This window comes from Diabrotica virgifera, chromosome 4 (assembly GCF_917563875.1).
Source record: "Diabrotica virgifera virgifera chromosome 4, PGI_DIABVI_V3a".
Taxonomy (NCBI): domain Eukaryota; kingdom Metazoa; phylum Arthropoda; class Insecta; order Coleoptera; family Chrysomelidae; genus Diabrotica; species Diabrotica virgifera.
Window position 1 is genome coordinate 224,993,128 of NC_065446.1, and position 27,902 is coordinate 225,021,029.

Sequence of the window (27,902 nt, forward strand, 5' to 3'; positions counted from 1 at the left end):
ATATCTGCCAAACAAACTTAACTTTAACTCTAACCTAACCGGCAGCGTCGCAACAAAAATGTGTTATTCGGCGTCACCTAAAAACTTCCTTTTATATGATTTTCTTGCAAAGGCTTTAAAAGGACGGTCCCTTTGAAGACTCCAGCAGTAATCCGCCATCATGTGATAGCCCCATCTTCCTGATACCCCTCTTTCATCGTTTTGATATCTTGGTGAAAATTTTCTGGGAAACGGTCTAAGTGGCTGTGGAAGTAATGAATTTTAATACTCATATGACAACCGTGTTTGGTAAAATTGTTGAGAATTTATTCCACTTTAATGCTCAATTGGTATACTTCCATATTTGTTGCCATTATGTAGAAAGACACACTTTAAACTTCGTTTGGAACTGTCGATAAAAAGATGCCAGTGATCTGGTGTATACTCCGATACACCCATTTTTTCTAACAGTCCTTTAAAAACCGTATCATCTTGCTGAGAAAAAAAGGCAAAAGATCTTTTATCTCTATTACCGTAGTATGTAATTTTGGTGTCTGAGTGACGAACATTCTTTTCTTTTAGTCTGGAGGTAAGCAACTCGGAAGAATCCTTGGGAAGGTTCAAATTTCTGATAAGATCACTTAGCTCTTCCTGAGTAAAGCGCTCAGGACGTGTTGAATCCCCTTCATAATCACTGTCGTCTTCCTCAAATATATTAGTCTGCAGTTCGTCAAATAATGTTTCGGCATTATCCTCTGGTAACATAGGTAGGCTGCTAAATATTGAAATGGGTATCTGCTCAAGCTGATGTGGAATTGGTCTTATTGCTGAATCCAGGTTAGGATATGTTCATGTATATCGATTGTGACGATTAATGCCCTTTATATTCACAAGACAGAAATACCAATCGTCAAAATGATTTTTGGTTCCCTCCATACCATTGGAAAACCAAATTTAAACATTTTCGTTGTCCTTTCGTCCACTCACTGTCGCAAGTTTTCAATACAAGTTTTGCACACTACATGTGGAGCTCAGGATTTGTCTTGATCTCCTAAATTACCACCAAAATAGGCCTTTTTTTCATTTGCCCATTTGTCTTAGAATTTGTTAAGTTTGTTTATAAACATATTGCAATTATAGTGGTGGAATATACAGAAATGTAAGAATATTTAAGTATTTGATAAGTATGTTATACATATCTCGAAAACTAGAGCTGATACAAAGAAAAGGTTTTTATTTTTGGAGTCAGCACAGATGAATTAATTAAAATCAGTTGATTTTTTTCGGCAGCAAGACAACAAAATTTTTTTGTTGGGCTGTGTTATTATTACTAATACATTGCTGGGTCCATTTAATTGATTAAAATATTCTTATATTTTAATTACAATTTGGAAGCCGTTATAAGTCATAGTAACAAATATAAACTTTGATTAAAATTTTAATTTAAAAATAAGTATGTAATAAGAGTAGTCTGACTTCTACTTATATGATTTTAGCTGTATAAGCAGTAAGCCAGAAGGCCAAGGCCAGTATTATGTGATATGTGTCATGAAGAATATGTCATAACAATGTTTTGACGTTTATCATCTGGGTTAAGAAAAACTTTAAAACCTATGTTTTTCCCAAACTAAAAGAGTGAGCCAAAAATTATTATGACGTGAATAATGTTCAATAATTTCGATTGAATCCGTATTTTTATAAAGTGTATAGTTATAGGAATAATATGAACCGTTAATCAAATTCTAAAAATAAATTGTTTACTGTTTTAAAAACCCTTTGTCAGCTTATCATAAAAATGACCACTCCTGAGCAAGAAAATGCTATTGTGAACTTCAATCCATCAGAGGTCCCGAATGTACAATCGCCTTTTGATATATGTAAGTAAACATTAATTCAGTTTTGCAGATAACTCTAAAATTAATTGTCCCACAGATTATATTTACACCATTCTATCAGTATAAATTCAAAAAAATGCAACAGTCAACAGTAGTTATAATGGAGACTCAAAATTTTTCTGTTCTTTTAGCTCAAACTCATAGTGTGAATACAACACAATCAGTAAGAGATGTGATTCTTTCAGAAGACTTGTTAGCTGGTCAGAGGTTAAATGGTAGAATGTCAAATGTTAGAAGATTTTTTTGTTTGTTTGTTACCTTCGATTTTCTGTTTACATCCCTTATGTGGATTATTTGTGTCATGGTAAGTACTGACCTCTACTTTTGTGTTTTATATAGTACCAACATTTTGTGTATATTTGGAAGCCAGTTTTATATATCCCACCCTGACTTCAATAGGGCCATAACCCTAAAAAAATGGAAAATCTGTTGTTTGGCCTAACACGTTCCATTACACATTGCCCTCATTGTAGAATAATGTCATAATTTTGTTATCTATATGATTCTGACAATGACTGCAGACGGCAATTACAGTTGTCACCATGATAGATGTCATTACTTTGCACTACTAATTTGTATAATTACAGTAGAACCCCGATTATCCGGGTGCGGATTATCCGTGCTATGATTTTCTATTACTCAAGTTGCGTTTTTGAGACGGAACCTCTATATGACGAAAGAGAGACTCATAATGAAAGATTTATTTTTTTCTGTTATTCTTTATGGTAGGTACTATGTATGTATATACGTACATATGTATTATACATAAGAAATACATGTTTGGATTATCCATGCTTTTCAATTGTCCGTGCCACCCTTCGGTCCAGACGAGCACGGATAATCAGGGTTCTACTGTATTAGCAACTGATGTTCTTCCAGACAGCAGTTGCAGTCAGATGTCAGAATAAGGCCCAAAAAAATAATAGTTCAAAGTAGTGACATCTGTCACAGCGACAACTGCAACTGACGTCTGCAGTCAGCGTCAGAATGGTACCTTTAGAATCTGCTTAGTGTGCCTGTGTCTTTGTTACCATTCCCGGTTTTGGCTATCTCAGCATTAGCAAGAGCACCACAAGGCAGTTTGTGTTACGCTTTGTGCTAAGTACCAGTAATTTTCCAATATTGCCCTAACACACCGGTTCTCAATCTTTTTGAGGCATGTACCACCTACAGCTATTTTTATTATTTTAGGGTACCACCTATATTTTTAGATTGTATTATCAAGCCTTTTACTAAGTACTACTATTTTAATTTTTTTAGTGTTTTGGGTACCACTGCAATGTACCACCAGTGGTACATGTACCACAGATTGAGAACTGCTGCCCTAACATATGAAAATGCATTTGTTAGCCAAGAAAAATTACTCAAGTAAAACTTCTCTAGTGCCATAAACACTATGAGGGTTATGGCACTAGAGAACTTTAGCCTCGAATTTTGAATATGGGTACCTTAGCAATAGCGCCTTATCAGATTTTAAGGGTGAATTTCAGGATAAAGCAATTTCAATAATTAAAAATAAATAATACCATTAATTAGATAGCTACACACATCGCCGCCGCCTACGTAAAGTATAACTCTGAAAAATTAAGCCGTTAAGAATAGAACTTTCAATGAACGCCGCGAAAAATATTATTTTCGATTATGTGATTCTATGAAAATTATAATCCCTAATAAAGTGTTAGCGAAAAAATTTATTTTTTGAGGAGTATCGGCAAAAAACATCATTTTTGTTTGTGCATCCACGAAAATTTTAATTAGTAAAAAGTTCTCAGAAATAATTAATTTCGTCGGCAAACACAGAAACAGAAAGGGAAATAATTGTTTTTGTCAGTATCTGTTATGAACTAAATATTTTCATTATAAATATTTTGGGAGAAATATATGACACGCATATAAAAAAATTGTAATCGCCAATACTTACCAAAGAGTTATTATTTTCACTGAAAATGTATTAAGAATCACATTAATCATAGGTACCAGTGACATAATCAACATGAGTGCAGAATTTGGTTAACTTAGATGAGGAAGTTGCAGAGAAACAAAAATGAAGAGTTCACATAACATCTTATTTTTGCTCTCCTGAAGTTTGCTATTTCAGGGTTATGGCATTAATGAAGTTTTAGTCGTGATATGTACTTACATTAATTGAATTTAGTCGATAAAGAAGGATACTATTTTGAACTGTTTTTAAAAATGTGAAGCATTTATATTTTATACTAATGCCATTCTATGACATCGTTGTACTATCACACCTATCTGAATAGTGCTAATCAAAAGGGAACCAACCGCCAAAAGTTGATTTTGAGTAATTAAGGTTACAAAAATAAAAAATGTTTTTCCTTGTAATTTTCAAGATATTAGAGACTTTTTAAGGTATGATACCGTGTTCCAAAGCAAATATTAGCCAATATTGAATTATTTTTTCATAAGCTAACTTTTTTGTTTTTTGACAGTGTTTTGGTGGTTGGTTCTTTTTCAATTATTTCAGAAAAACTACTTACTTACTGGTGCAAATGGAACCATGAGACTCATGGTTCATGATGTCGCTAGAAGCTCCATAGACGTACAGATCTTTTTACACATATATAGTGAATATCTGGCTGTCGTTTGGTGCTATTAACTCATTTTTTGGCAAATGTCGCTTGGTTTCTTTTCGATTAACGCTATCCATATAATCTCTATACATTACATACATTAAGTCATCCTCTTCTACTTTACGGTATTGAGGTTAGATCTCCATAATAAATTTTGATTACTAACTTTTTATTTCTATACAAAAGAATAATTTGTGCCATTTTATTTTCTATATAAATATCTATAACAAGACATAAACATACATATCTATTACAGACTCAATGAACATTCAGTTTCTGGTAAAAGTAGATATATCTATGTTATCAGTAAAAATCATCCATCTTGTAACATAGGCTGTCCTTCTTTCCTCCAGTATTCTCTATTCCGATATTTGCATTCATCTGGGTCCAGTTTCTCTGGGTCCTCTCTGTTGTGTCCATAGTCTTCAATGTATAGGTAATAAGTTTGTTCCATCTAGAATTTTTCTGTCTCAAGGTATGCCCAGCTAATTTTCATTTAAGCTTTTCTACTTGAGTCAAAACATAATAATTATTTTACTTTGTTTTTACTATTAAAACAGCTGTTTCTTTTGCTATATAACAGTATATAGGCCTGGCCTTTCCAGCGACCTGTGTATTTTTGCTGTATTTTTTGGTAAATGTCTATCTTAGGGTGGTTACCTAGAATCGGTAGTCCATACTGCTTAAAGAAACTTGGTTTAAATTTTGAGGATATTTCTTATTATTAACACTTCCATTGCGGAATCTGCCATTTGGCATTATCTGCATATTGCATAATATGGTATCAAAAAATTCATGATGCACAGGGAATGTTTCTAAAATAAAGTTCTGCAGCCAAGTGTAAAGTATACATATTTTACCGAATGCTCCCTAAGCTAGTTTTGTTCTCCTTTTTAGTTCCTCAGTTTGATTTTATTTACTTAATTTTGTGATTATTGCCATATACCAAGTATGTATATGGTATTCAATTACTTGTATTGTTTCTCTTACTTTGATTTTTAGGTCTTCTTCTTGGTTTGTAATTGTTTTAGATTTATTACAGTTCGTCGTCAATTTTGTTTTCCTATTTAATCTTATTTTTATTGATTCAGTACCTATTTAAATTATTTTTGTAAATCTTCTGAATCTACTGAATGTAAGTACAATGATATCAGCATGTCATAGTTGGTTTAGGTATTATCTGTTTATATTGGTACCGAAATGGTCAGTCAACAACATTTACAGTCTTAAACTGTTTGGTTAGACAATAGTAGCACGTAGGAAGGTTAAAAGCCATGATCGGGGAGAGAGGAACATAGGGTTAAAATTATTGATTCATATTGGTATAAGCCATAGAAAAAGTTAGAGAAACATAATCATGGAAGTAATCTGACATGTAGATAGAGTCAGAGACAATGATTATTTCCATACCAGATGTACCAATATTTTTGTTCAAAAAAGGAGACAAAAGAGACTTAAAAAACTACAGACCCATCTCACTACTCTCACAAATGTACAAACTCTTTATTAGAATTATTATAAGCAATATATTGACAAATAAAATGGACAGTTATCAGCCAGTTAAACAAGCAGGTTTTAGAAAAGGGTTTAGTACCATAGATCATCTCCTCACTATGAAAATATCGATAGAGAAGGCAAACGAATATAACCTAGATTTATGGTTAGCCTTTGTAGACTATGAAAAACGTCGATAGTGTCGAGATATGGGCGATACAGAAAGCTCTAGATAACAGCAAAACAGACTCCGGGTACAGGCAACTCCTACATAACATCTATAAAACAGCAACTATGACAGTCGAATGGGAAAATAAAACAAACAAAACTAATCTCATAGCAATCCGTAGAGGCGTAAGACAAGGATATGTAATATCCCCAAAACTGTTCACCTTAGCTCTGGAAGACGTCTTTAAAGAACTGGAATGGAAAGACATGGGTGTCAACATAAACGGAAAGAAACTCAATCACCTCAGATATTGCGATGATGTTGTTCTTATTACAACCAACCAAGAAGAACTAGCCACAATGCTGACTCAACTAGTACAAGCATCAGAGAAGATAGGATTAAAAATGAACATGAGTAAAACAAAAATCATGACAAATACAAATGACAGAATAAATATAAATAATGTAAATATTGAGGTTGTTGACGAATACATATACCTGGGTCAAATAATCAAATCTAGTAAAGAGAACCAAACAATTGAAGTACAAAGAAGAATCAGATTGGCGTGGGCAGCGTTTGGAAAGTTAGGATGGATACTAAAAAGCACAAAAATACAACAATACCTAAAAACCCGTGTATTTGACCAGTGCATCCTTCCTGTTCTGACGTATGGCTCAGAAACATGGACATTAACAAAGGCCAACATAAACAAAATAAAAATAACTCAGAGAAAAATGGAAAGATCCATGCTGGGAATAAAGCTGCAAGACAGAAAATCAAACAAATGGATAAGAGAGAAAACAAAAGTAAAAAAAGTAACCGAAGATATAACAGGGTTAAAGTGGAGATTTGCGGTCCACAATGCGAGACAGGAAGATAAAAGATTGGATACTGAAATAAATAACTGGAGATCCTTGACAGGAATAAGAGGAAGATTTGGGGAAGGCCTATGTCCAAAGTTGGATAGAAATGGGCTAAAGAAGAAGAAGATATTCCAGTATTTATAGGATTAATATAAAATACAGGATATTAGAATAAAAGAGTATTGAGAGTAATATTAGCAGGTGGTGTGGTGTCAAGTTCACAATGAATAAATTACAAATTATAAAGGTAGGAATATTTTTCAGCAACCAGTTGACTCCAAATTTTTTTTAATATGATGGCTATATCAGACAAAATATTTCTATTTTTATCAATCTAGTAATTAGACTTGCAGTTTAACTATACAAAACCACTATCATTCAAATATAGTTTTTGTCTAATTTAAATATTTATAACAATATTTTTATTTTATGTTATCAACCATTCAAGTAATCAATCAATAGATAGAGTTGTAAACATGTACATGATTTCATAAAAAATGAAAGCAAATACTCAAGTCACAATACATGTGCATCATTTAATGGGAATAATAAATGTATGAACCAGACTATTCACTTCAATCTTACAAAATTTTTCACTGGAAATGTTTAGATCAAAATACAGGTGTTGTCTACGTGAATTTATAATAAACAGCTAAGGACCAAAAATATTTTCTTTAGAACATTAATCCTTCTGTGCAGCATTTTTTCAGACTTCTGATATGTCATTCTTCTTAGAGGCCACCCTCTAAATAACCTAACACCCTGTTCACCCTGTAGCAACAACTCTCTGAGTGAGTTTTGTTTTACTTTTCCTCCGAAACAGTGAATAAATAACATCAAATTGAAAGCTAAGATCATGTGCAGATCATATAGGTATCAGGTTACTGAAAAGTTTTTAAAGAAATTACTTAATTATTATCTATATCCAATCCTGTTACTCCATGAAGGAGCATAGGGCATCCACGAAGCTTCTCCATTCTCCTCTATTCCTGGCCATGGTTGCTACTTCTCCCCAGGTTTTCTTCATACTTTTGTGGTCTTCTTCAATGGTACTTCTCCATGTTTTGGTCGGGCGTCCTCTGCTTCTTCGTCCAACTGCATTCCATTTGAGTGCCTGTTTTGTTATGTCTGCATTTTCTTTCCTCAGGGTGTGTCCCAGCCAGTTCCATCTTTTTCTCTTTATTGCTGTTCTGATTTGTTCTTGTTTGGTTTTCCTCCATAGTGCTACATTTGTTATGGTATTGGGCCAATATACCTTTAGAATTTTACGGCTTAATTATTAAGTACATAGTAAATAAAAAAATTAATATGTAGGTACAGTAAAAAATGTTTTACTTACATTATTTTACCTCTTCCATTCCTTCACGATACCCATTACAGGATTCTGGAAACCTGTACTAGCTTTTATATAGAATACCATATGTTTCAGGTTCTCTACTACAGAGTCTACAGCTCATGTCTTCATGGAACAGTTCCGTTGTATGTAGGTGTCTCTTAACTTGTGTATGTCCAGTAAGTAACCCTGTTATGACTCTGAGCTGATTCTTTTGTTTTCCACAGTACTTCAATCCTTTTAGCACATGTCTGTATATATACATGATGATATATACATATCGCCATGTGTTTGACTGGATATATTGTCCAGTGTGAGTTGTGTTATCTTTGGATCCTTGCGTTTTTCTGGTCACGGATAATGATTTTTGGAACTCTCATGGCCGGCTCTATACGGAAGTATTTTGTAGCTGATGCTCTTCAGGCAAATGCATCAGCTCTTTCATTGCGATATACTGTCCAATGACTTGAATACATACCAGTGTAGTAGCGTTATGGTCCGCCAGTCCAGTCCTCTACCTTGGCGTATGAGAGCCCCCAAGGCTTCTTGACTATCTGTTCATATATTGATCAGCTTCAGTTCAACAGCCCTCATGGTAATTTCTCTTGCACAATGGAAGATGCAAAAATCTGCCTGAAATACAGAGGTACATTCTTCCAGTGGAATAGAGATGTGTAAATTTCCACCAGTATCGAATATTCCTGCACTCAAACCTTCTGTAGTTTTAGACCCATCTCTATACCAGGTATAACCCTGCAGTCTGGGTTGAGTTTTTCCTCTGTCCCATCTCTCTTGTGGGCAAATGTCCACTTAAAAATGTACTTCAGGCTTGTATCTGGGTATCATATGGTTAGAAATCATCACCCATCCATCATCCCTAGTTTTATTTATAGCTTTAATACGCCATCTTTTTAGCCAGTTTTGGACGTTGTTTAGACTAGTTTGCAGGTTCCTAGAAGCTGATGTTGGGTCAGTGTGGGACGCCAAAATGGCTGTATCGTCGGCAAATGTCGCAACAGTGGTAAGTCGTATTGATGGCACGTCTGCAGTATACAATAAGTACAGAATCGGTCCAAGTACGCTACCTTGTGGAACTCCTGAATTTATTGGATGCAGCTCTGTATATTCACTTCCATGTTTTATTTGGAAGTGCCTATCTGTCAGGTATGATTTTAGAAGTTGAAAGTGGGGATGGGGCAGTAGTTTCCTTAGTTTAACTTGCAATCCTTCATGCCACACCTTGTCGAAAGCCTGAGATATATCGAGGAAAGCTGCTGAACAATATCTTTTACTATTCAGGTCCTTATTGATTTGATTTACCACTCTATGAACTTGTTCTATTGTCCCGTGTTTATTGCGGAATGCGAATTGGTGATCTGGAATTATCTTCTTTTCGTCTATTATAGTTTTTAGTCTTTTAACGTATGCCTTCTCAAAAACCTTGGAAAGAATTGACAGTAGACTTATCAGTCTGTAGGAAGACAACTCTTCTGTTTTCTTCCCGGGTTTGGCTATCATAACGATCTGGGCAACTTTCCAGATGCTAGGGAAATAATTTAGTCGTAGTATAGAATTAAAAATGTAAGTAATAAGTCTGTAGCACTTTTCGGATAGTTCTTGAAGATTTTTCCAGATACCAAATCGAAACCAGGAGCTTTTTTATGTTAATTTCTTCCATAATTGTTTGTTTGACTTCTCTAATAGTGAACTTGTTATGAGGCAGGCCCATTTGGAAGGGTACATTTAGATAGTCAGTAATTTCGTGTTCTTCTTCAGCAGATAATTCTGAAGGAAAGGGCATGAAGACTTTTTTCAGATATTTGCCAAAAGCTTCAGATTTTTCTTTATGATTTTGGCCCAGGTGGTATCATTTCTGATTGGTGGATTAGGCAAGTAAGACCTTTTTAATTTTTTGGTTGCTTTCCACGGCGAATGAATAATCTGTGGCCTCTGTAGGTGTAAGGCTTTCCAGGTAACACTGGATTCCCTGATTTTGTTCTGCTATGATTAGCTCTTTCAATTCTTTGGTGGCTTTGTTCAATTTTTTCTTGTTTTCTGTGGTCCTAGCTTGTTGCCATTGTTTCCTCAAGTGTCTTTTCTTGACGCGTTTCATAGTGTGGGGTAGCAAGCCCCATAATACCCTGTATAATCTTGGTCAACTTTTCTGCCTTTACTTCTATGTCAATTTCATTTTTAATGGCCGATTTAAGGTGATTCAATGATCTAATTTTTGCCTGAATACTCCCCAATCGGTTTTATTATTATATAGGGATGGTTGTTTTAACTGATCCAATATTTTTGAATATATATTGATATTATCACTGGAGAATGATCCGATGATAACTCATGGCAGGATTTCGCTATGCACTTTTTAGTGTCAACACCTTTTGTGGCGCAACAGTCAATAGCATCGGGAATCTTGTTCCTGTCATATGGCCAGTATGGTGCAACGTAAGTGAGACTTAAAGCGTCAAAGCGGCCCTATCTATAAGCTGAGCTGGGCTAAGCTGGAGTCAAAGTTTTGTTGGTGCAACCAGGCATAAGTATGTCTTGATGTAACTGGTATGTTGCTCAGTTTTTCTCGCAATCTTTGAGATAACATCATCATCTTCTCTTCTCTCTTATCTCCTGTTATCCCTTTCTCTTCTTTGATATTAAAGCAAGGAATATAGAACGCTGATATTTTAAAAAAAGACGTTGATAATCAGTTTTTTCGCAGTTTATATACAATGTTTGTGAGGTGAATGGTTGGTCAGGCGGCAGAACTTATGATTGTAATTTATAGAATCGAGACCCGCATCAAGTAACTTTTTTACTTCTTTTCTAAATTATATTTTATTTTTTAATATTACCTTTGGTATATAAACATGTAAATATAACGGTTATAGAACTATTTTTTGTGGTTGTGAACAGATATATTTAGATAGGATTAAACCACAAGTAATTCAAATGGTAACTACGTTATATAGATAAGATAGCCAAGTATTATATACAGGGTGAGGCAAATAAATGGCGTATTAGAAATATCTCGAGAACTAAAGGCAACAGAATCATGAAAATTTGAATTAAGGGGTTTTGAAGAGTCATCTATTTAATGAAAATATTTTCATCTATTTGCTACTTCCGGTTATACCGGAAGTTGCTTATAACTTCGTTTTTTTTTTAATGGGAGACCCTGTATATTTTTACATTTTTGGATTCTCTTCGATGTCTTCTTTCTTAAAATATGAGGTTTTGTAATGTTATACAGGGTATTTTAAAAGATAATTACGTTTTTGTATTAATTTCGTAGCAATATTCACACCCTGTAGAACTGTAGTATGTAGTTTGACATATAAAACTCTACTTACGTTAAAATGATTTTTGATATAGTCTACTATTGTTAAGAATCATTAGTATAGCTAAATTTTTAATTTTAGTATACAGGGTTGGTCGAAACTCGGAATGAGTATTTTCTGAGTTTTCTTAAATGGAACACCCTGTATTTTAGTATTGTAATGAAATGATATTTTATGGTACTTTTTTATTTCTTAAGCATTCCCTATACCTAACTGCTTTAATTTGTGCTTAATTGTTAATCGCACCAACAATCTTAACTACGTAGGTATTTTGATAGCTAAACCATTATTGGTAATTTTAAGGATCAGTCTTGATTAATATATATTTGTTTCTGAAAAATTATTTGTGACTGCATTTTTTCACGGCCTACCTAATAAAATTTTACGTATTTTTTGTTGCAATTAATGTTTAGCTTGAATCACCAATAACTCACAAATTAAAGCAATTAGGTATAGGGAATACTTATAAAATAAAAAAGTACCATAAAATATCATTTCATTACAATACTAAAATATAGGGTGTTCCATTTAAGAAAACTCAAAAAATATTCATTCCGTGTTTCGACCAACCCTGTATACTAAAATTTCAAAATTAGGTATACTAATGATTCTTAACAATAGTAGACTATATTAAAAATCACTTGAACGTAAGCAGAGTTTTTAATGTCAAACTGTTACAATTCTACAGGGTGTGAATGTTGCTACGAAATTAATAAAAAAACGTAAATATCTTTTAAAATACCCTGTATAATATTACAAAACCTCATATTTTAAGAAAGAATATATTGAGGAGAATTTAAAAATGTAAAAATATACAGGGTGTCCCATTTAAAAAAAACGAAGTTATAAGCGACTTCCGGTATAACCGGAAGTTGCAAAGAGATGAAAATATTTTCATTTAATAGATCATCCTTCAAAACCCCTACATTCCAATTTTCATGTTTCTGTTGCCTTTAGTTCTCGAGATATTTCTAATAGGCCAGTTATCTGCCTCACCCTATATAGGTCGGTCAGATAGCTAAGTTGACTCGCATTTCGCTTCAAATGCTCTAGTTGAAGTGCATCCGAAGCCTGGCCCAGTGTATAGAAAAATAAAAAGACTAACGTAGTACTTTAAAATTAATCTTCTGCTTAGACTAGAATAGTCTAAATTCTAAATTATAGCTGGTGCTATAATTTAATTCAGTTTATTTGTTATCACTTTAAAAACCAAAGTGATAATAAATAAACTGAATGAAACCATTGAAAATGGTTATTCATTTTTGATTTACATTTACTCTGATTAGAGTACGAAGGGAACCATTTTCGTTGGAACTTTACCGCGCTGAGCAGATGGGACGTGAATTGTAAATTGTAGAATTCCCTCATCTTCCTTAGTCTCAGCATCCGTATGACTTGCAAATTGTAGAAGCCTCGGAGGTGTAACCAGAGAAGGTTCCCATCTTCAGTATTTTACAGTATTGTTTTATTATATCATAAAGTTTTTCGGGGTAAAATATGAAGGTCCTAAGTGTAGCATAAATGGTAGAAAAACGTAAAATGCAAATACTTGTTTTTTATGGTTTTTTGCAATTATTGCTATTTTGCAACAAGGGTGACAATTTCTTAAATTTTCAACCAACCCTATACTGTAAGAAATTTAATTACGCAACTTTTATGTTAGTGCAACTTTTTTTGGAAGTGAATACTTTTAAAGTTATATTTAAAAATCGAAGAAAAAAATCGAATTTTTCCTTCATTTTTTGACATTTTGATTATTTAAACAATGTTCCGGACCTTTTTGAGTGGGAGGATAACTTAATTATTATTATATAAGTTAATTCCAAGCAATTTCTGCAAAAAAATATGAGTCACCTCTCAACTTCCATCTCAAAACAGATGCGCCCTGGACTATAAAGAATATGTTATTTTTTGTTATTATTCTTGCTGCCAGGTTTTTGTATATTTATTTATGTACTTATTTTGTTTTAGTTAAATGGGGAATACATCATCAAAGCCTTAACTGAGCAAGTGATACATTATAATATACACACATCTTTATTTGATATTGTACTAGTAGCTTTTTTTAGATTTTGTATATTATTAATATTTTATGCTATGTTATACAAAAGTCATTGGATTGTGATCTCAGTAAGTATCGCTTGTACCAATGTAATTGGTTATTATATAATTTTATATTTTAGTTATCAACAGCTGGAACGTGTGGGTTTCTCATTGCAAAAGTACTATACTTTGATGTAAGTATTTTTAATTTCATATAAGTTTATTGCACGTCATCATTGACATTTCTACATCCCACAGTGGTTCCAAATGCTGAAAACGTGGTCAAGAGGTAAAATAAAAAGTCCCTATTTAGGGATTTTCATGTTTACATAATTATGTTTACATAATTTATACGACAGTCATTTGTTTCGAGGTTCTGTCATATGTAGTATAATCCGTGTATATTAAGATTATACATAGATTATACAACATATATGACAGAAGCTCGAAACAAATGACAATCGATAAAAAGCCCTATTCATAACTCCGGGGCAAGTGAGCCATGTTTGGCCGGCAGTGAAAGTCAAAAAGAACGCGTACATTGAAAACGCTGCTGTAAAACTTTTGTAGTTTATCAATTTTATTGCTGTAAAGCAGATTCTTCTTTTTCAGGTAGTATGTATTAATGTAAGATAAAAGTTGACTAAAGATTTGATAACAATAAATGCGTAAAATTTGTTAATGAATAAACAGTAAAAATATACTTGAAATAATCTAGCTGTCTTTAACTGCCTATGCATTGCTGGTAGCTGTTTGAATACAAAAGTGTGAAATGACGCATATTACATGATTCTAGCGATTGTTGCATATGTATGGGCGGTTATACCTAAGTAGTAGCTTTCAAAAAGAAAGTGTATTGGTAATCAGCAATTTCACAAGTCCCTTATTATATAAAATTTCAAAAAAGTATGCGTTTAAAATAAAATTTTCGAACTTCTATTTTCTATCTTTCGAATAATGTCAGATATGTAATCAGTGACCTTAAATTACCAAGTTTGACAAACAATTTTTTGTTTTGATTGATATTTTCAATTTATTTCCGCCATGTTGGATCCGCCATTTTGTTTAAAAAATAATGTCAGATTCGTAATCAGCGATGCCAAAAATCCTTAAAAACGAAAGTAATTCCGAAGTGTAGAACAATATACGGTTTTAATGGTTCATGACCATCTTTTCGGCATTTGGAACCACAGTGCATCGGCACTATACAGCCAACAGCTTACGGTATGTTTATACGGGCAATTTTTGAGCAGTAATTGCTCGAAAACACAAATGGAACAATTAGTGGTCCAATAATAATATGTAGCAATTAAAAAAAGGCGGCAATCTGTCCGGAAGTATTGCTTCTAACTATTCTATATTGCCCAATGTCGCTTATATGATTGCCGAATATCCAGTGGGTGTAGAAACTCAGTCGCAGTTGTTCAGCTGAGTCGTATTATATATTTTTGATAAAAAATCATTATAGCAGGTAGAGAACGTTACCAAATATTGAAGGACGCCACTGTCGCAACCTTGGACTATGAAATCGTGAAGAATGTGTCACGCCATCAAGTAAGGTGTTGACGAAGTGGAAGACGACAAGCTAAATACTCTGCCCTGGATGTTTTCCGTCTAATTTGAGAAATATATCGGTCCAATTCGCTCCGTGCATGACTGACGCGACACCTAGCGTAGTCGCCTGAAATTTTTGGCGAACTCAATTTGGCGTTAAACATATGATACACATATGACATATTTGACGTTAATGTAATATTTATTAATCATTTTTGATAAACTTTATTGTACAAACATTAAGTTCGAGTGTCAAATAAACGTAGAATTAAAAAGCGGAAGTTCTCTGAAGAAAATATCAATTTTAAGGGTTTTTCTTCACTTTTTCGTTATAGTTTAGTTGTCGGTGTTAACATTAATTAAGTGTACATCGCAAGCAATTAGGCAGTGTGAATTATTAGTACCACGTTTTAACATTAGCTGGGTCTATTGAACTATTAATTTTGTGGTGTGTGTGTAACACAAAATGGAAATTGATGACTATAGGAATATACCACCAGATCGGCGAAGAAAAGAAAGTCAGTATGAAAATATAAATAATAACAATCAAAACGGCAATAATAAGTGAAATATCTATTGAAAAAAAAATATTATTCAATCATTATTCGCCAAAGTTGTCATATTTCGCCGCTAAGGGCGCTGGCATGGTTTTGTGGATCCCCATCATGGTCACGCACGGAGCGAATAGCTGATTCTTTGAAACAAGTGATTCAAGGGTGACTAAAGTGTTATAATTGTGGATTAGTAGGCCACCTTAACATTTTATACAACTAGGGCAGTCGATAAGGGTATTTGGGTAATCACTTTTATCTTGGGGGTGGTTCCCACCCCTTCTCGGGGGTGAAAAATGTTTTGGTTAAAATAGCCACGGAAGAGGCTAGAGAACCTAATTTTAAGCAAAAACTGTTCCATAATTATTTTTTGAAAACTCAATACTTTTTGAGTTATTCGTGGTTGAAAATTTGCCATTTTCATTGAAAAATGAAACCTTTTCGGACGGATTTTTGCGAATACCTTAAAAACTGTGAATCTAACAAAAAAACTATATAAAATATTTCTGTAGTTTATAAAAAAAAACAAAGAGATTCGTTCCTTCATAAATCTTCTAGTTAAAATACAAAGAGGGATATGGTAGGTAAGAAGAGTTTGTTTTTTTTGCTGTATGCTCAAATCGGTGTATTCAACTTGAAATAACAGAAAAACTGTCGATTTTAAGTGTATAATGATACTAATAACTTTTGTAGTGCTTGAAGAGACCTTTAAAATGAGCAATACTAAATATCGATTACATTCAAACTAAGCGAGATATTCTGCAAAAAAGTTGATGACTAATGTATTTTAAGTAGAAATGAGAAGTATATTTAACCCATCATCCATCAAAATTTAAATACATCGTTTTCTTTCTATAATACTTTTTATTATAGTGTTATTTCTATGTTCAAAAGGTTGGACTGGAGTAAAATGAATAGTTTTTGAAAAAAATAAGATCAAATTATAGAGCGCATTTTTAAATTTTCTTAAAAATCTTCCTTTTCCTCCATGTAACTCGAAAAAGATAAGAGGTACGAAAAAAGATATCACTCACAAATGTAGGGCTTTTTCAGATAAAAATTTCCTTTTTGTCTTTCATTACTGTATCTCTTATCATTTTCAAGTTACATGGAGAAAAAGAAGATCTTTAAGAAAATTTAAAAAGGCTCTCTATAATTTGATCTTTTTTTTTTCAAAAACCATTCATTTTAAACACGTCCAACTTTTTGAACATAGAAATAACACTATAATAAAAGTTATTGTGGAAGGAATCGATGCATTTACATTTTGGTGGATGGGGATTAAAATTGCTTCTCATTTTTTTTTTAAAATACATTAGTTATCAATTTTGTTTGCAGCATATCTCGCTTAGTTTTAATGTTATGGACCTTTAATATAGCTCATTTTAAAGGCCGTTCCAAGTACTAGAAAAGGTATTAGTAGCATTATACACCTAAAATCGACCGTTTCTCTGTTATTTCAAGTTGAATACACCAATTTGAGAATGTATAAAAAAACAAACTATTTTCACCTACCATATCTCTTTTTGTATTATAACTAGAAGAATTATGAAGGCAAGTGTCTCTTTGTTTTCTTATAACCTACAAAAATATTTAATATAGTTTTTTTAGTTAGATGCATAGTTTTTAAGGTATTCGCAAAAAACCGTTCGAAAAGGTAGTATGTTTCAATGAAAATGGCAAATTTTCAACCACGAATATCTCAAAAAGTATTGAGTTTTCAAAAAAAATTATAGAACAGTTTTTGCTTAGAATTAGGTTCTCTAGCAAATTCCGTGGTAATTTTAACCAAAACATTTTGCACCCCTAAGAAGGGGTGGGAACCACCCCCAAGATAAAAGCACACATCGGCATAGGGTAGACTTTGAATTAGGAGATAAGTAGAGGCTAGGCCCAAAATTTCATTAAAATCCATGCAGTAGGATAGAATTCGGAGGTAATATCCTATTCTTGCTCCCATTGACTGGCGTAAACTTACAGTTCAGGATATAGGAAGTCAAAGTTCAAAAATTTGCAGTAAGCAAATTTTAAGCAAAGTATAAGTAGTATAGAGTGACTCAGACGTATCGCAACGGCTGGAGAATAATTAAGAACTAGAGGTACGCCAATTAAAAAGTGTAGAGAAGAATTATTTTCGGAAGGAACAGATTTGAAAGGGACAGTGTTACTAATAAACACAACGATAAAAACAAAAAGAAGAATTACCTAAATTCCAAAAAATCATAATAGTATGTAGGGTTAGCTTCCTTGACTTTTGAAGAACGTCGTTAAACTTCAGTTTTGACTAAAGTGACGCGACGTCTTAAAAATTGTGTCAGTCACGATTTATTAAAAACTATTTATTTTTTGTATAAGTTGAGGAACTTATTAAGTTTTAAAGACTCATTTATTCACGACTTTTCTGGAAGCCGTTTTAAAGAAACCCAATAGTACTACCCTGTGGAAGTCGTCTTGTTCGACGATCGAACGATAGGTAACGTTTTTAGAACTTATTATTAAATTAAAACAAAAAATTACCAGAGTGATTAAGCAAATTGAAATGTGGATGAATGAAAAGAAGTTGAATCTGGATACGTAGAAAACAAAAACAATATTGTTAATAGCGACGAAGACATTAGGAGTGTACGTTTCCTTGATAAGAACTTACAGTGGAACTTTAGGATAGCTGCGTACATTAACCACAACCATCCTAATGTAGGTTGTTAAGAGAGCAGATGTAGTATGACGCGTTCTAGGTAAACTGGTGTTGAATCTATGGCAAGTGCGAGGAAACTACTTTACTTCGTAGTACACTCCATATTCTTGTATAGAATGAAGGCATAAATGGAGGTTTTTAAGATCCTAAAGTACACTTAGGGCCGACGTAGCTCAGGGGGTAGTATGCTTGACTCGAGTGCTTGTAGGCCGGGGTTCCAATCCTAGCGCCGGCAAGAACAACTAGACATTTTTAAAATGTCTATAGGCCCCAGGTCGACCCAGCCTGAATAAAATGAATACCTTGGGTAAAACCAGGGGTAATAATAGGCGGTTGAAGCGTACCACTGACCCTGTTACCTTCCTTGTATACCGTAGGCCCTAGATATAGCAGATTACCCTGCTATAATCCCAAAGCCGCGTCAGCGGTATAAAACGAGAGACTATTATTATTAAGTGCGCTTTCAGGAATAAAGAAGTTGACAGGGGTTGGTGGCATTGATTCTCCGTAGCTAGAACGACTGGAATTCGAAGACATAATAAAAGAGTTAAAGTATTATAAATAGCAGTGACCCACCAGAATGTACATGCCTTTTGTGTTTGTGCCTTGTTTTGTACTGAAAATGTCATATGAGATAACCAAAAAAAGGAAATTTAGAGTTGAACCTGGGTGCTTTTTCTAAAAATCGAATTTTCCTTGTTTCCTATAACCTTTCCAAGGAAAGTTTTTTGACCTGCCGTTATGCCTTTTTTTTTGCAGGCTCCTTATTGTGAACACTAACAAAGTTTTAAGTGGCATGAAGGATAAAATCAGGACATTGTCCTATTAACATTACCCTTACTCACCAGTAGCCCGTAGGCCAAAACGATTAAAAATATAATCAATACCCCTCTACCGATTCGTAAAATGGCATAAGGGAGAAAATCGTCGCAGCACATGCGATTTTCTTTACAAAAGAAAATTCCATTTTCCTAGAAAAATTCCTTAGGAAATCCCACAGTTTTCACATATTGTACTCTGAGTAATTTCATATTTGTCATCATTTCGTCTTCTCAAAGATTTAAAGGATAAAATCGTGGTTTAACTTCGTCGGAAATCCGAATTGTTCTGCTACTCCTGCATTTTTTTATTCTTGATATTCCATTTTTACGGTCTTGTAATAATCAATATTCAAGATGCGGCATAATTTTTCATCTTTAAGAAGAAATGGGGAAAGGCAAGAATGTATTTTTGCTTAAGGTGATACAGTAGTGATCAACAGGTAGCAAAAACGCGTTCCAAGATTGCGGCTGTAGTTTTGAATTTTTTTTCGAGATATTTGGCACACGTATTCGTAATATAATAAAGAATGGCGGTACAGAGCCCAATTTGAAAAATATATTAATATGTGGAAATTACTCTGTAATTAAATACAATATTAAAAAAACGAGCCTATACCGCCATTAAGAAGAACAAAAAAATACACTTTCTTCAAATAAACTTTTTTATCCGATGCCTAGATTTTGTGTCATTTTGGAACTACTAAAATTTTTTATTTCATTAGTAGTTCCAAAATGACACAAAATCTAGGCATCGGATAAAAAAGTTTATTTGAAGAAAGTGTATTTTTTTTGTTCTTCTTAATGGCGGTACAGGCTCGTTTTTTTAATATTGTATTTAAAAACAGCGTAATTTCCACATATTAATATATTTTTTAAATTGGGCTCTGTACCGCCATTCTTTATTATATTACGAATACGTGTGCCCAATATCTCGAAAAGATATTCAAAATTACAGCCGAAATCTTAGAACGCGTTTTCGCTACCTGTTGATCGCTACTATTTCCTCTTAAGCTTATATGCAGAAATAACTCTATATTTCTTCTTCTTCTTATTCCTCTTCCTTCATGTATGTAGGCTTTAAAGCCTGTTTCTTCTTCAATATTAGCTTCCTAAATTATTTAAGTTATCGTACCATATTTTTCTTGGTCTGCCAATACTTCTTCGTCCATTTGGTGACTTATCTCGTGCTATTTCTACTATCCTATCCTCTGTCATTCTACTAATGTATTCGTTCCACTCCTGTTTCCGTTTTGTCACCCATCCATTATGTCTTCTACATTGCATGATCTTCTTATGTTTTCGCTTCTCTCCCTATCCAACAGACTTTTCCCTGATATTCGTCGGAGTATTTTCATCTCTGTTGTTTCTAGTAGTCGTCTCGTTTTAGATGTATCAGGTCTTGTCTCCGCCGTGTATGTCAATATACCTTTTATTATTGCTTTTATGTCTTGTCTTGGTGTTTGTTCTTCCAGATTGTGTCATTAAGGGATCCCTCCGCTTTACTTGCTTTTACGCTTTGTTGTCGTACTTCCTCTTCAACATCTCCGTAACTGTAACTGGTTGCATCTATTCCCAGATATCTAAACCTTGCTTCCTGCTTTATTATTTTCTCATCAATTTCGATTTTACATCGTAGTGGGTATTTAGATATTGTCATACATTTGGTTTTTTCTGCTGATATTATCATATTGTATATCTTGGCTGTTGTATTGAAGATGTGCAACACACACACTACACATTACACTAGGTATCTGATTGGAAAAATCGACTGTACCATACCAATGGCCATTAGTTAAGTTGTCGAGGCATTAAGCTAAATAAAAAAAATCAACTATAGTAATACAAATACAAAAACATACAAAATACAAATAAATATTTCATATTGTTTTCAGTGGCCTCATTCTTCCCAGCCAGTGTTTGAAGTACTTTTAGTCTTAACGTCGTTTATTCTTGCATGGGGTGAAGTATGGTTCCTTGATTTTCGAGTAATTCCACAGGAAAATTTTGCCAGTAGATTTATTGTAGGTAAGTGAAGTGTAATTAGTAACAAAACTGAAACCATAAATATTTGTTTTTAACAACATATAAAAGCCAACATCAACATGTATAAAGTTTTAAGTATTTTACATTAAAATTTTCTATTTCTCCTTAATATAAGTACCTAAGTTACCAATATAATCAGGAAAAACCTACAAACCCATATCTCTATCAAAAAATCAAAAATGAATAACCATTTTCAATTTCGTTGCAAAACAAAAATACAGCCGAACCATATTCTAGTCCAATCAGAGAGTGCAGCAAGCACCTCTACCGATTTCGAAACTTATTAGTCTCTCATCAGGAGGCACATATGCTGCTCTCTCTGATCCAACCAAAACAAACCCCAGCGTGCAGTCAGGAAGATGAGGGAATTCTACAATTTACAATTCACGTCCCATCTGCTCAGCGCGGTAAAGTTCCAACGAGAATGGTTCCCTTCGTACTCTAATCAGAGTAAATGTAAATAAAAAATGAATGAATTGTAAATTGTAGAATTCCCTCATCTTCCTTAGTCTCAGCATCCGTATGGCTTGCAAATTGTAGAAGCCTCGGAGGTGTAACCAGAGAAGGTTCCCATTGTTTTCATTCTGGTGGGATGTAGAATAGCATTATGTTGTTTTATATGCCATTAGAGTGAAAACTTAGTCTTTTAGTCCATATCTCTATCTCCATTAATAGCAAACAAGATCTAATAGCAACTATCTTCGATATAGAAGGCCACCTCTAATATAAACGCAGCTCTTGACAAACTTGCTCAATTTAATCTCACTGGCAACATATAGATACGCATTTATTTTGGGTTTGTGTCAATAACATCTTTTCTTCTCCACACATCCAACATTATGGAGTTCCTCAATTTTAGTTTTAAGTTATTACTCTCTTCTTGTTCATTCTTGAAATTGACAAGAGAAGTCACAATCTGGCTCCGCCAATCAAATGCGTATTATATGCCGATGTGCTAATAATGTACTGTCATGGTAAATCCAACGCAAGTTAAATTCTGCAATTAGGAGTAAATGATCTTCAAAACAAAGCTGCTTTTCTAGGACTTAGCAGGCCACGCACTAAATCAGCATGGCATAGAGCGATCGTCGAACGTTCTTAGGCGGTGCGCGGTGGCTTATTTATTTCCATGTATAGCAAAATCTGCCGATTGCTCTTAGCCGATTCAGTGCGTGGTCTGCTTTTCCCTCTCCCTTTTTAGGTCCAAAGTTATTTTGTATTTAGATAACGACCTCCGAAGTGGAAGTGTAAACGTCAATAAATTTCATTTTTTAAATTCAATTGTGGCTTATTTTCCAACAAAATCGTGAATTGTATAAGATGCCACTAATAAATAGATTCAGAACAAAGTTATTAAAGTTAGCAGAAGAAGTAGTTCTTTCAACCTTCTACTAAACAGGACGCAGCTTCTGTCAACATATGAACTAAAAATGAATATAAAAAGACAACAAAATTGATAATAACAAAGAAAACGAATATACAAACAAAGATAAATTTGGAAGATGTACCGATAGAAAGGGTTGAAAAATAAAAATTCCTGGAAACCTGGATTTCAGAAAAGAATGATCAACGGCAGAAATAGAAATAAGGGCAAGGATAGAAATAACAAGAAATGCTATAAAAATGAAAACATTAAATAAAGACCTTAGATTAGAACTGAGAGTAAGAGCTCTGAGATGTTACGTGTTTTCGATAGGGGACTTGAAAGCTGGACACTGAAGTTAAAACACATAAATAAGCTACAGTTATTTGAAATGTGATGTTACTGAAGCATCAGAGGCGTAGCTACCGCCGTATCAGCTGTATCAATTATACGGGTCCCCCGACATTGAGGGGCCCTAGCGCGGCATGTCGAAACAAAATTCCATTCAGAAAATTGAACAAAATATTTTACAATTACTTCACTATTAAAACGCTTTGAACAGTGTGTATTGTTTGTATATCGACATTTTCCTGAAATGGATTCTTTATCTACATACAAGCTATATTTATGCACAGTTACCTATCTATTTTCTGCCTCTCGCCTTTCTATAACTACAGAGCTTTTTTGTTTTCAAGCTAATTTTTATTGCCTATTCATCGTTGGCTTTGTGTGAGGCATTGTATAATGTTAATGCCAAATTGCAATATTTGTAATCGCTTTACCTTTGAATATTCGAAACATTGAAACAGTGTGTATTGTTTGCTTATATTTTCGTGCCATCTGTTATTTATCTATAAATTGTATTTAGGTATATATGTATTTGCCGGTCGCTAGCCGTTAAAGTACAGAGTTTCTTTGTTTACTTTCATTTTCCATGTTCATTTACCCTTGGCTTGAAAAAACTGAATCTGTTTTAAAATAATGAGTCTCAACAATTCAAATCTATTGTTCGACTTTGGTTTATTAAAGTTGATTAGGTTTATTATTATCTATATTTGGGTGTTATACGCCAAACTTATTAGTTCCTAAGGTTGTATTACAACCAATTTACAATGTATTTAAATTTTGCAATAGACAGTTTCATTAATAATTGGAAATAATTTAACTGTAGATTCGTGGTCTCAAAATATTAAGATTTAACCCAAATCACCTAGTCCGAAAATGCTTTCTAAAGGAGCTAGAGCTCTTTAAAGAAGGCGTCTTGTAATTAGTCTTTTTAAATACCTCCAGAACACTCTTCCATTTAGAGAAACGAAAACTTCTACGCCTATTTATATTCCAGAGATTAATCGTCTCCATAAATTGTGAATTTCTAGTACAGGTCATGGGCATCTTTTTGTCTTTATCTTTTAAGCCTTTTGGACACTGGAGTATTAAATTGTGAGATATTGTAGTAATAAAAGGTACTCTTGATTTAAGTCGATAGGATACACCGTTTTCTATAAATGTCGATTTGAAAAAATTTTGTGTTTTTAATTTGAGAAAAATTTTCAAAAAAAAAGCTATGAAAACAAAAAACGAAAACTGGTACGTTTATTCCAGAGGTGAATCTTGTCTTAATTTTGAAGCATTTTTGACACTAGATTTTAAATTATGAGGTATTCTAGTACTCTTGCTAGGTCGGTCAAATACACCGTTTTTTTTTAATGTTTTCAAATTTTGTAATTCAAAAAACGAAACATTTTCTAATCGATTTTTCTATAAAACGGAGTATCCTACCGACTTAAAGTAAGAGTAACTTTTAATATAGTGGATTCGCTGATCTGAGACACAACTGTCTACACTACAATCACAACAAAAATGCATTAAAAATAAACAAGCACGAGAAGCACTCCCAAATCATGATTTAGGAGTGCTACTCGTGCTTGCTTATTTCTAGTGCATCTTTATTGTGGTTGTAGTGCAGACAGTTGTGTCTCAGCCTCACGATTTAATAAGCCAGTGTCAAAAATGCTTAAAAGTCACAGACAAAAAAGTTATGCCATAAAATAACCGTTGTCCTACCCAAAGAGGACGCATATGACCGGTACTAGAAATTCACAATTAATGAAATCAATTTATCTCTGGAAGATAAATAGACGTACCAGTTTTCGTTTTTCTAAATAGAAGTGTTCTAGAGGTATTTAAAAAAATACTAATTAAAAGACACCATCTTCAAAGAACTCCAGCTCCCTTAGGAAGCTTTTTCGTAGTAGGTGATTTGGATTAACCCTTAATATTTTGAGCCCAGAAATCTACAGTTAAAATATTTACAATTATTAATGAAACACCCTGTATTGTTTTGTTTTATTACATTATTTTTTATTTTGTGATAATATTGACCATTTATGTAATTTCAGTAAACTGTATTTGTTATTGTTTTTTTTTTCTAATCTTTGTAAGCTTTGTCCATAAAATTGTAAAACTTTCAGTGACATTCACGCCTATTCTGTAACTCATTTCGATGATAGAAGTCAGTAAAATCGAATGGAAGTGGCCAAGTCGAATAGAAATAGTCCAAATCCGTATTCCATAACTACTTCGGAATCTCTACAATCGTAATAGTGAATAGAAATCACTTCGACAGCCTTTATCCTGTCGAAATGAGATTTCGATTATCGGAATTGTGGTTGACGCAAGCGCATTTTGTTTTGTTTTGACGTTTATATTTTATATATAAAAATAATTGATTACTACTTATTTTATAATTATTTATAGTGTTTGTACCTTTTTTAGCTGCGTAATTTTTAGTCTGTGGTGTTATTTGTAATTATATATTTAATTTAGACATGTTGTACGAGTATGAATTGGACCTTGGACCTAACCTTATTTATTTGCTTTGCTATTTGGCTTGGCACATGAATGAACTTTGCCCCTCGCAGTGTTGCCATACTGTTGTTAGTTATTTCTTGTACAATTTCAATCAACGGTATAATGTACAAGAATAGCATACGATAGACTTCTGATGCGTTGATGGATAAATATATTATACCAGTATCATTGTATAACTAGACTCCTTTCTTAAACAATGCCAGTATACTTGTATATTTATCAGTCAACGCTCATAGTCTGAACAAATTATAGAAAAGATGCCATTTTTGGGAAAAGTTGTTTAGCAGTTATTTCAGCTCTAATCGAATCTTAGAGATTGCATATTATTAGTAATATCGATTTTAAATTATAGATTAATAATAATGCATTAATAATATCAATTTAAATATCTTTGATTTAAAACCATTTATACTTCTTATCTTCACTTATCTTTTTTATTTATCAGTTTATCTTTTTTTATATCAATTTTAATTAACTTTAATTTAAAACCATTTATCCTCTTTTGAGCTTTTTGCATCCAGTATTTACACTAATACTTTATTTACTTTTCAAAACTTGAGGATAGTATGAAGAAAGTATGAAAACATTGAGGATATGGCAACGGTGTCAAATTTTAAATTTAGATCCAGTCACAGAACAATAATTTCTCTGGTTAATGCGGGGTTCCCACCACCTCAGAACCGCATGAAATAGAACTCAGAGGTTTCGATTACGATATGAGTTACAGAATACCAATCCAAACACAAAAATGACGCGATAGATATCAAACATTCCGATTTTGGGTAATTACGATTCGACTTGGTCATTTCTATTCGATTTGTTAAAAGTTACAGAATAGGGCTGAATAAAGCATAATTCTATTCTATTCTATACAAGCGTTTTTGCTTCTTTTGTTGAACATTTTTTAGCACCACATGCCATATCAGTGGTGGCTGATGGAAAAGGGCCCCGCGACAAACTTTGATATGGGGCCCCTATGGGGCTAGCTACCCCACTGTGAAGGATGCTAGAAAAGCATGGATACAGAAGAAAACGAACATAGAATAGAAGTATTGCGAGAAATGGTAAAGAATACGAAATAATAAACACAATTAATATAAGAAAGTTACAATATCTGGAACACGTAATGAGAGGACAGCGATATGAAAAGCTAAGATTGTTAGTATAGGGAAAGATAAAAGGAGGAAGGAGTGTAGGAAGAAGGCGAGTGTCATGATTGAAGAATTTAAGAGACTGGTTTAAATACAGTTCCATAGAACTTTTCAGAGCAGCGGTACATAGAGTAAAGATAGCGATGACGATATCCAACCTCCGATTGGTAGACGTCACTTAAAGACTTATAACTGCTTATAGCTTAAGAAACTTATAACAGGGGCTGCTTTCGTTATTTTGACAGCAGCCTATGATAAAAATTGACAGCAGCCTATGAGTATGGCACAAAACATTGCTCCCCAACTATACAACATTATCAGTGACCACCATCTGGGTAAGGTCGTATATTCCTTACAAGTCCAGGCCGGAGCTGTTTTGAGATGGACGTTGAGAGGTGACTCTAATTTTTTTGCAGAAATTGCTTGGAATTAACCCATATAATAATAATTGAGTTAACCTCCCACTCAAAAAGGTCCGAAACATTGTTTAAATAATCAAAATGTCAAAAGATGAAGGAAAAATTCGATTTTTTTCTTGGTTTTTTTATTATAACTTTAAAAGTATTCACTTCCGAGAAAAGTTGCACTAAAATAAAAGTTGCGTAATTAAATTGCCTACAATATAAGATTGGCTAAAAATTTTTAAAATTGTTACCCTTGTTGCAAAATAGCAATAATTGCGAAAAAAAAACATAAAAAACAAGTATTCGCATTTTACGTTTTTCAACCATTTCTGCTACACTTAGGACTAGGACCTTCATGTTTCACCCAGAAAAACTTTATGATATGATAAAACAATACTGTAAATTTAGTTAAGATCGGTTCAACAGATTTTGCAAAATAAATTTTGCAATCCAGCTTTCGCAAAAAAAAATAATTTTTTCAAAATATTGCAGGACGGAAAATAAAGCGGATAGCAAGTTAAATTTTTTTTTACAAATAGAAGAATACTGTACCTTTTATTTGCAATTTGCAAAATTAAAATCGGTTAACTACCACGGCGGCGTCAGGATTTTTTTTAAATAAACATTAATTTTTGGTGCTACGCGCAGGGCAGCGGTGTTCGATTCACACAAGTTGATTCCCACCAGAATTTCTTCCAATCTTTATCTAATATATTATTTTCTTACTCTATATTTTGTTGT

At 33.4% G+C, this 27,902-nt stretch overlaps 1 protein-coding gene across 1 annotated transcript in view; it reads left to right on the plus strand.

Moving 5' to 3' along the window:
• Positions 1–1,546: 1,546 nt before the first annotated feature.
• LOC114340936 (steroidogenic acute regulatory protein-like) overlaps positions 1,547–27,902 on the plus strand; it is a 102,295-nt gene continuing 75,939 nt past the window's right edge. The window contains exons 1-5 of the mRNA XM_028291710.2: positions 1,547–1,856; positions 2,006–2,178; positions 13,637–13,795; positions 13,849–13,902; positions 21,222–21,354. Of these exons, the coding sequence (XP_028147511.2) occupies positions 1,775–1,856; positions 2,006–2,178; positions 13,637–13,795; positions 13,849–13,902; positions 21,222–21,354 (601 nt within the window). The 5' untranslated portion in view covers positions 1,547–1,774. The remainder of the gene's footprint in view (positions 1,857–2,005; positions 2,179–13,636; positions 13,796–13,848; positions 13,903–21,221; positions 21,355–27,902) is intronic.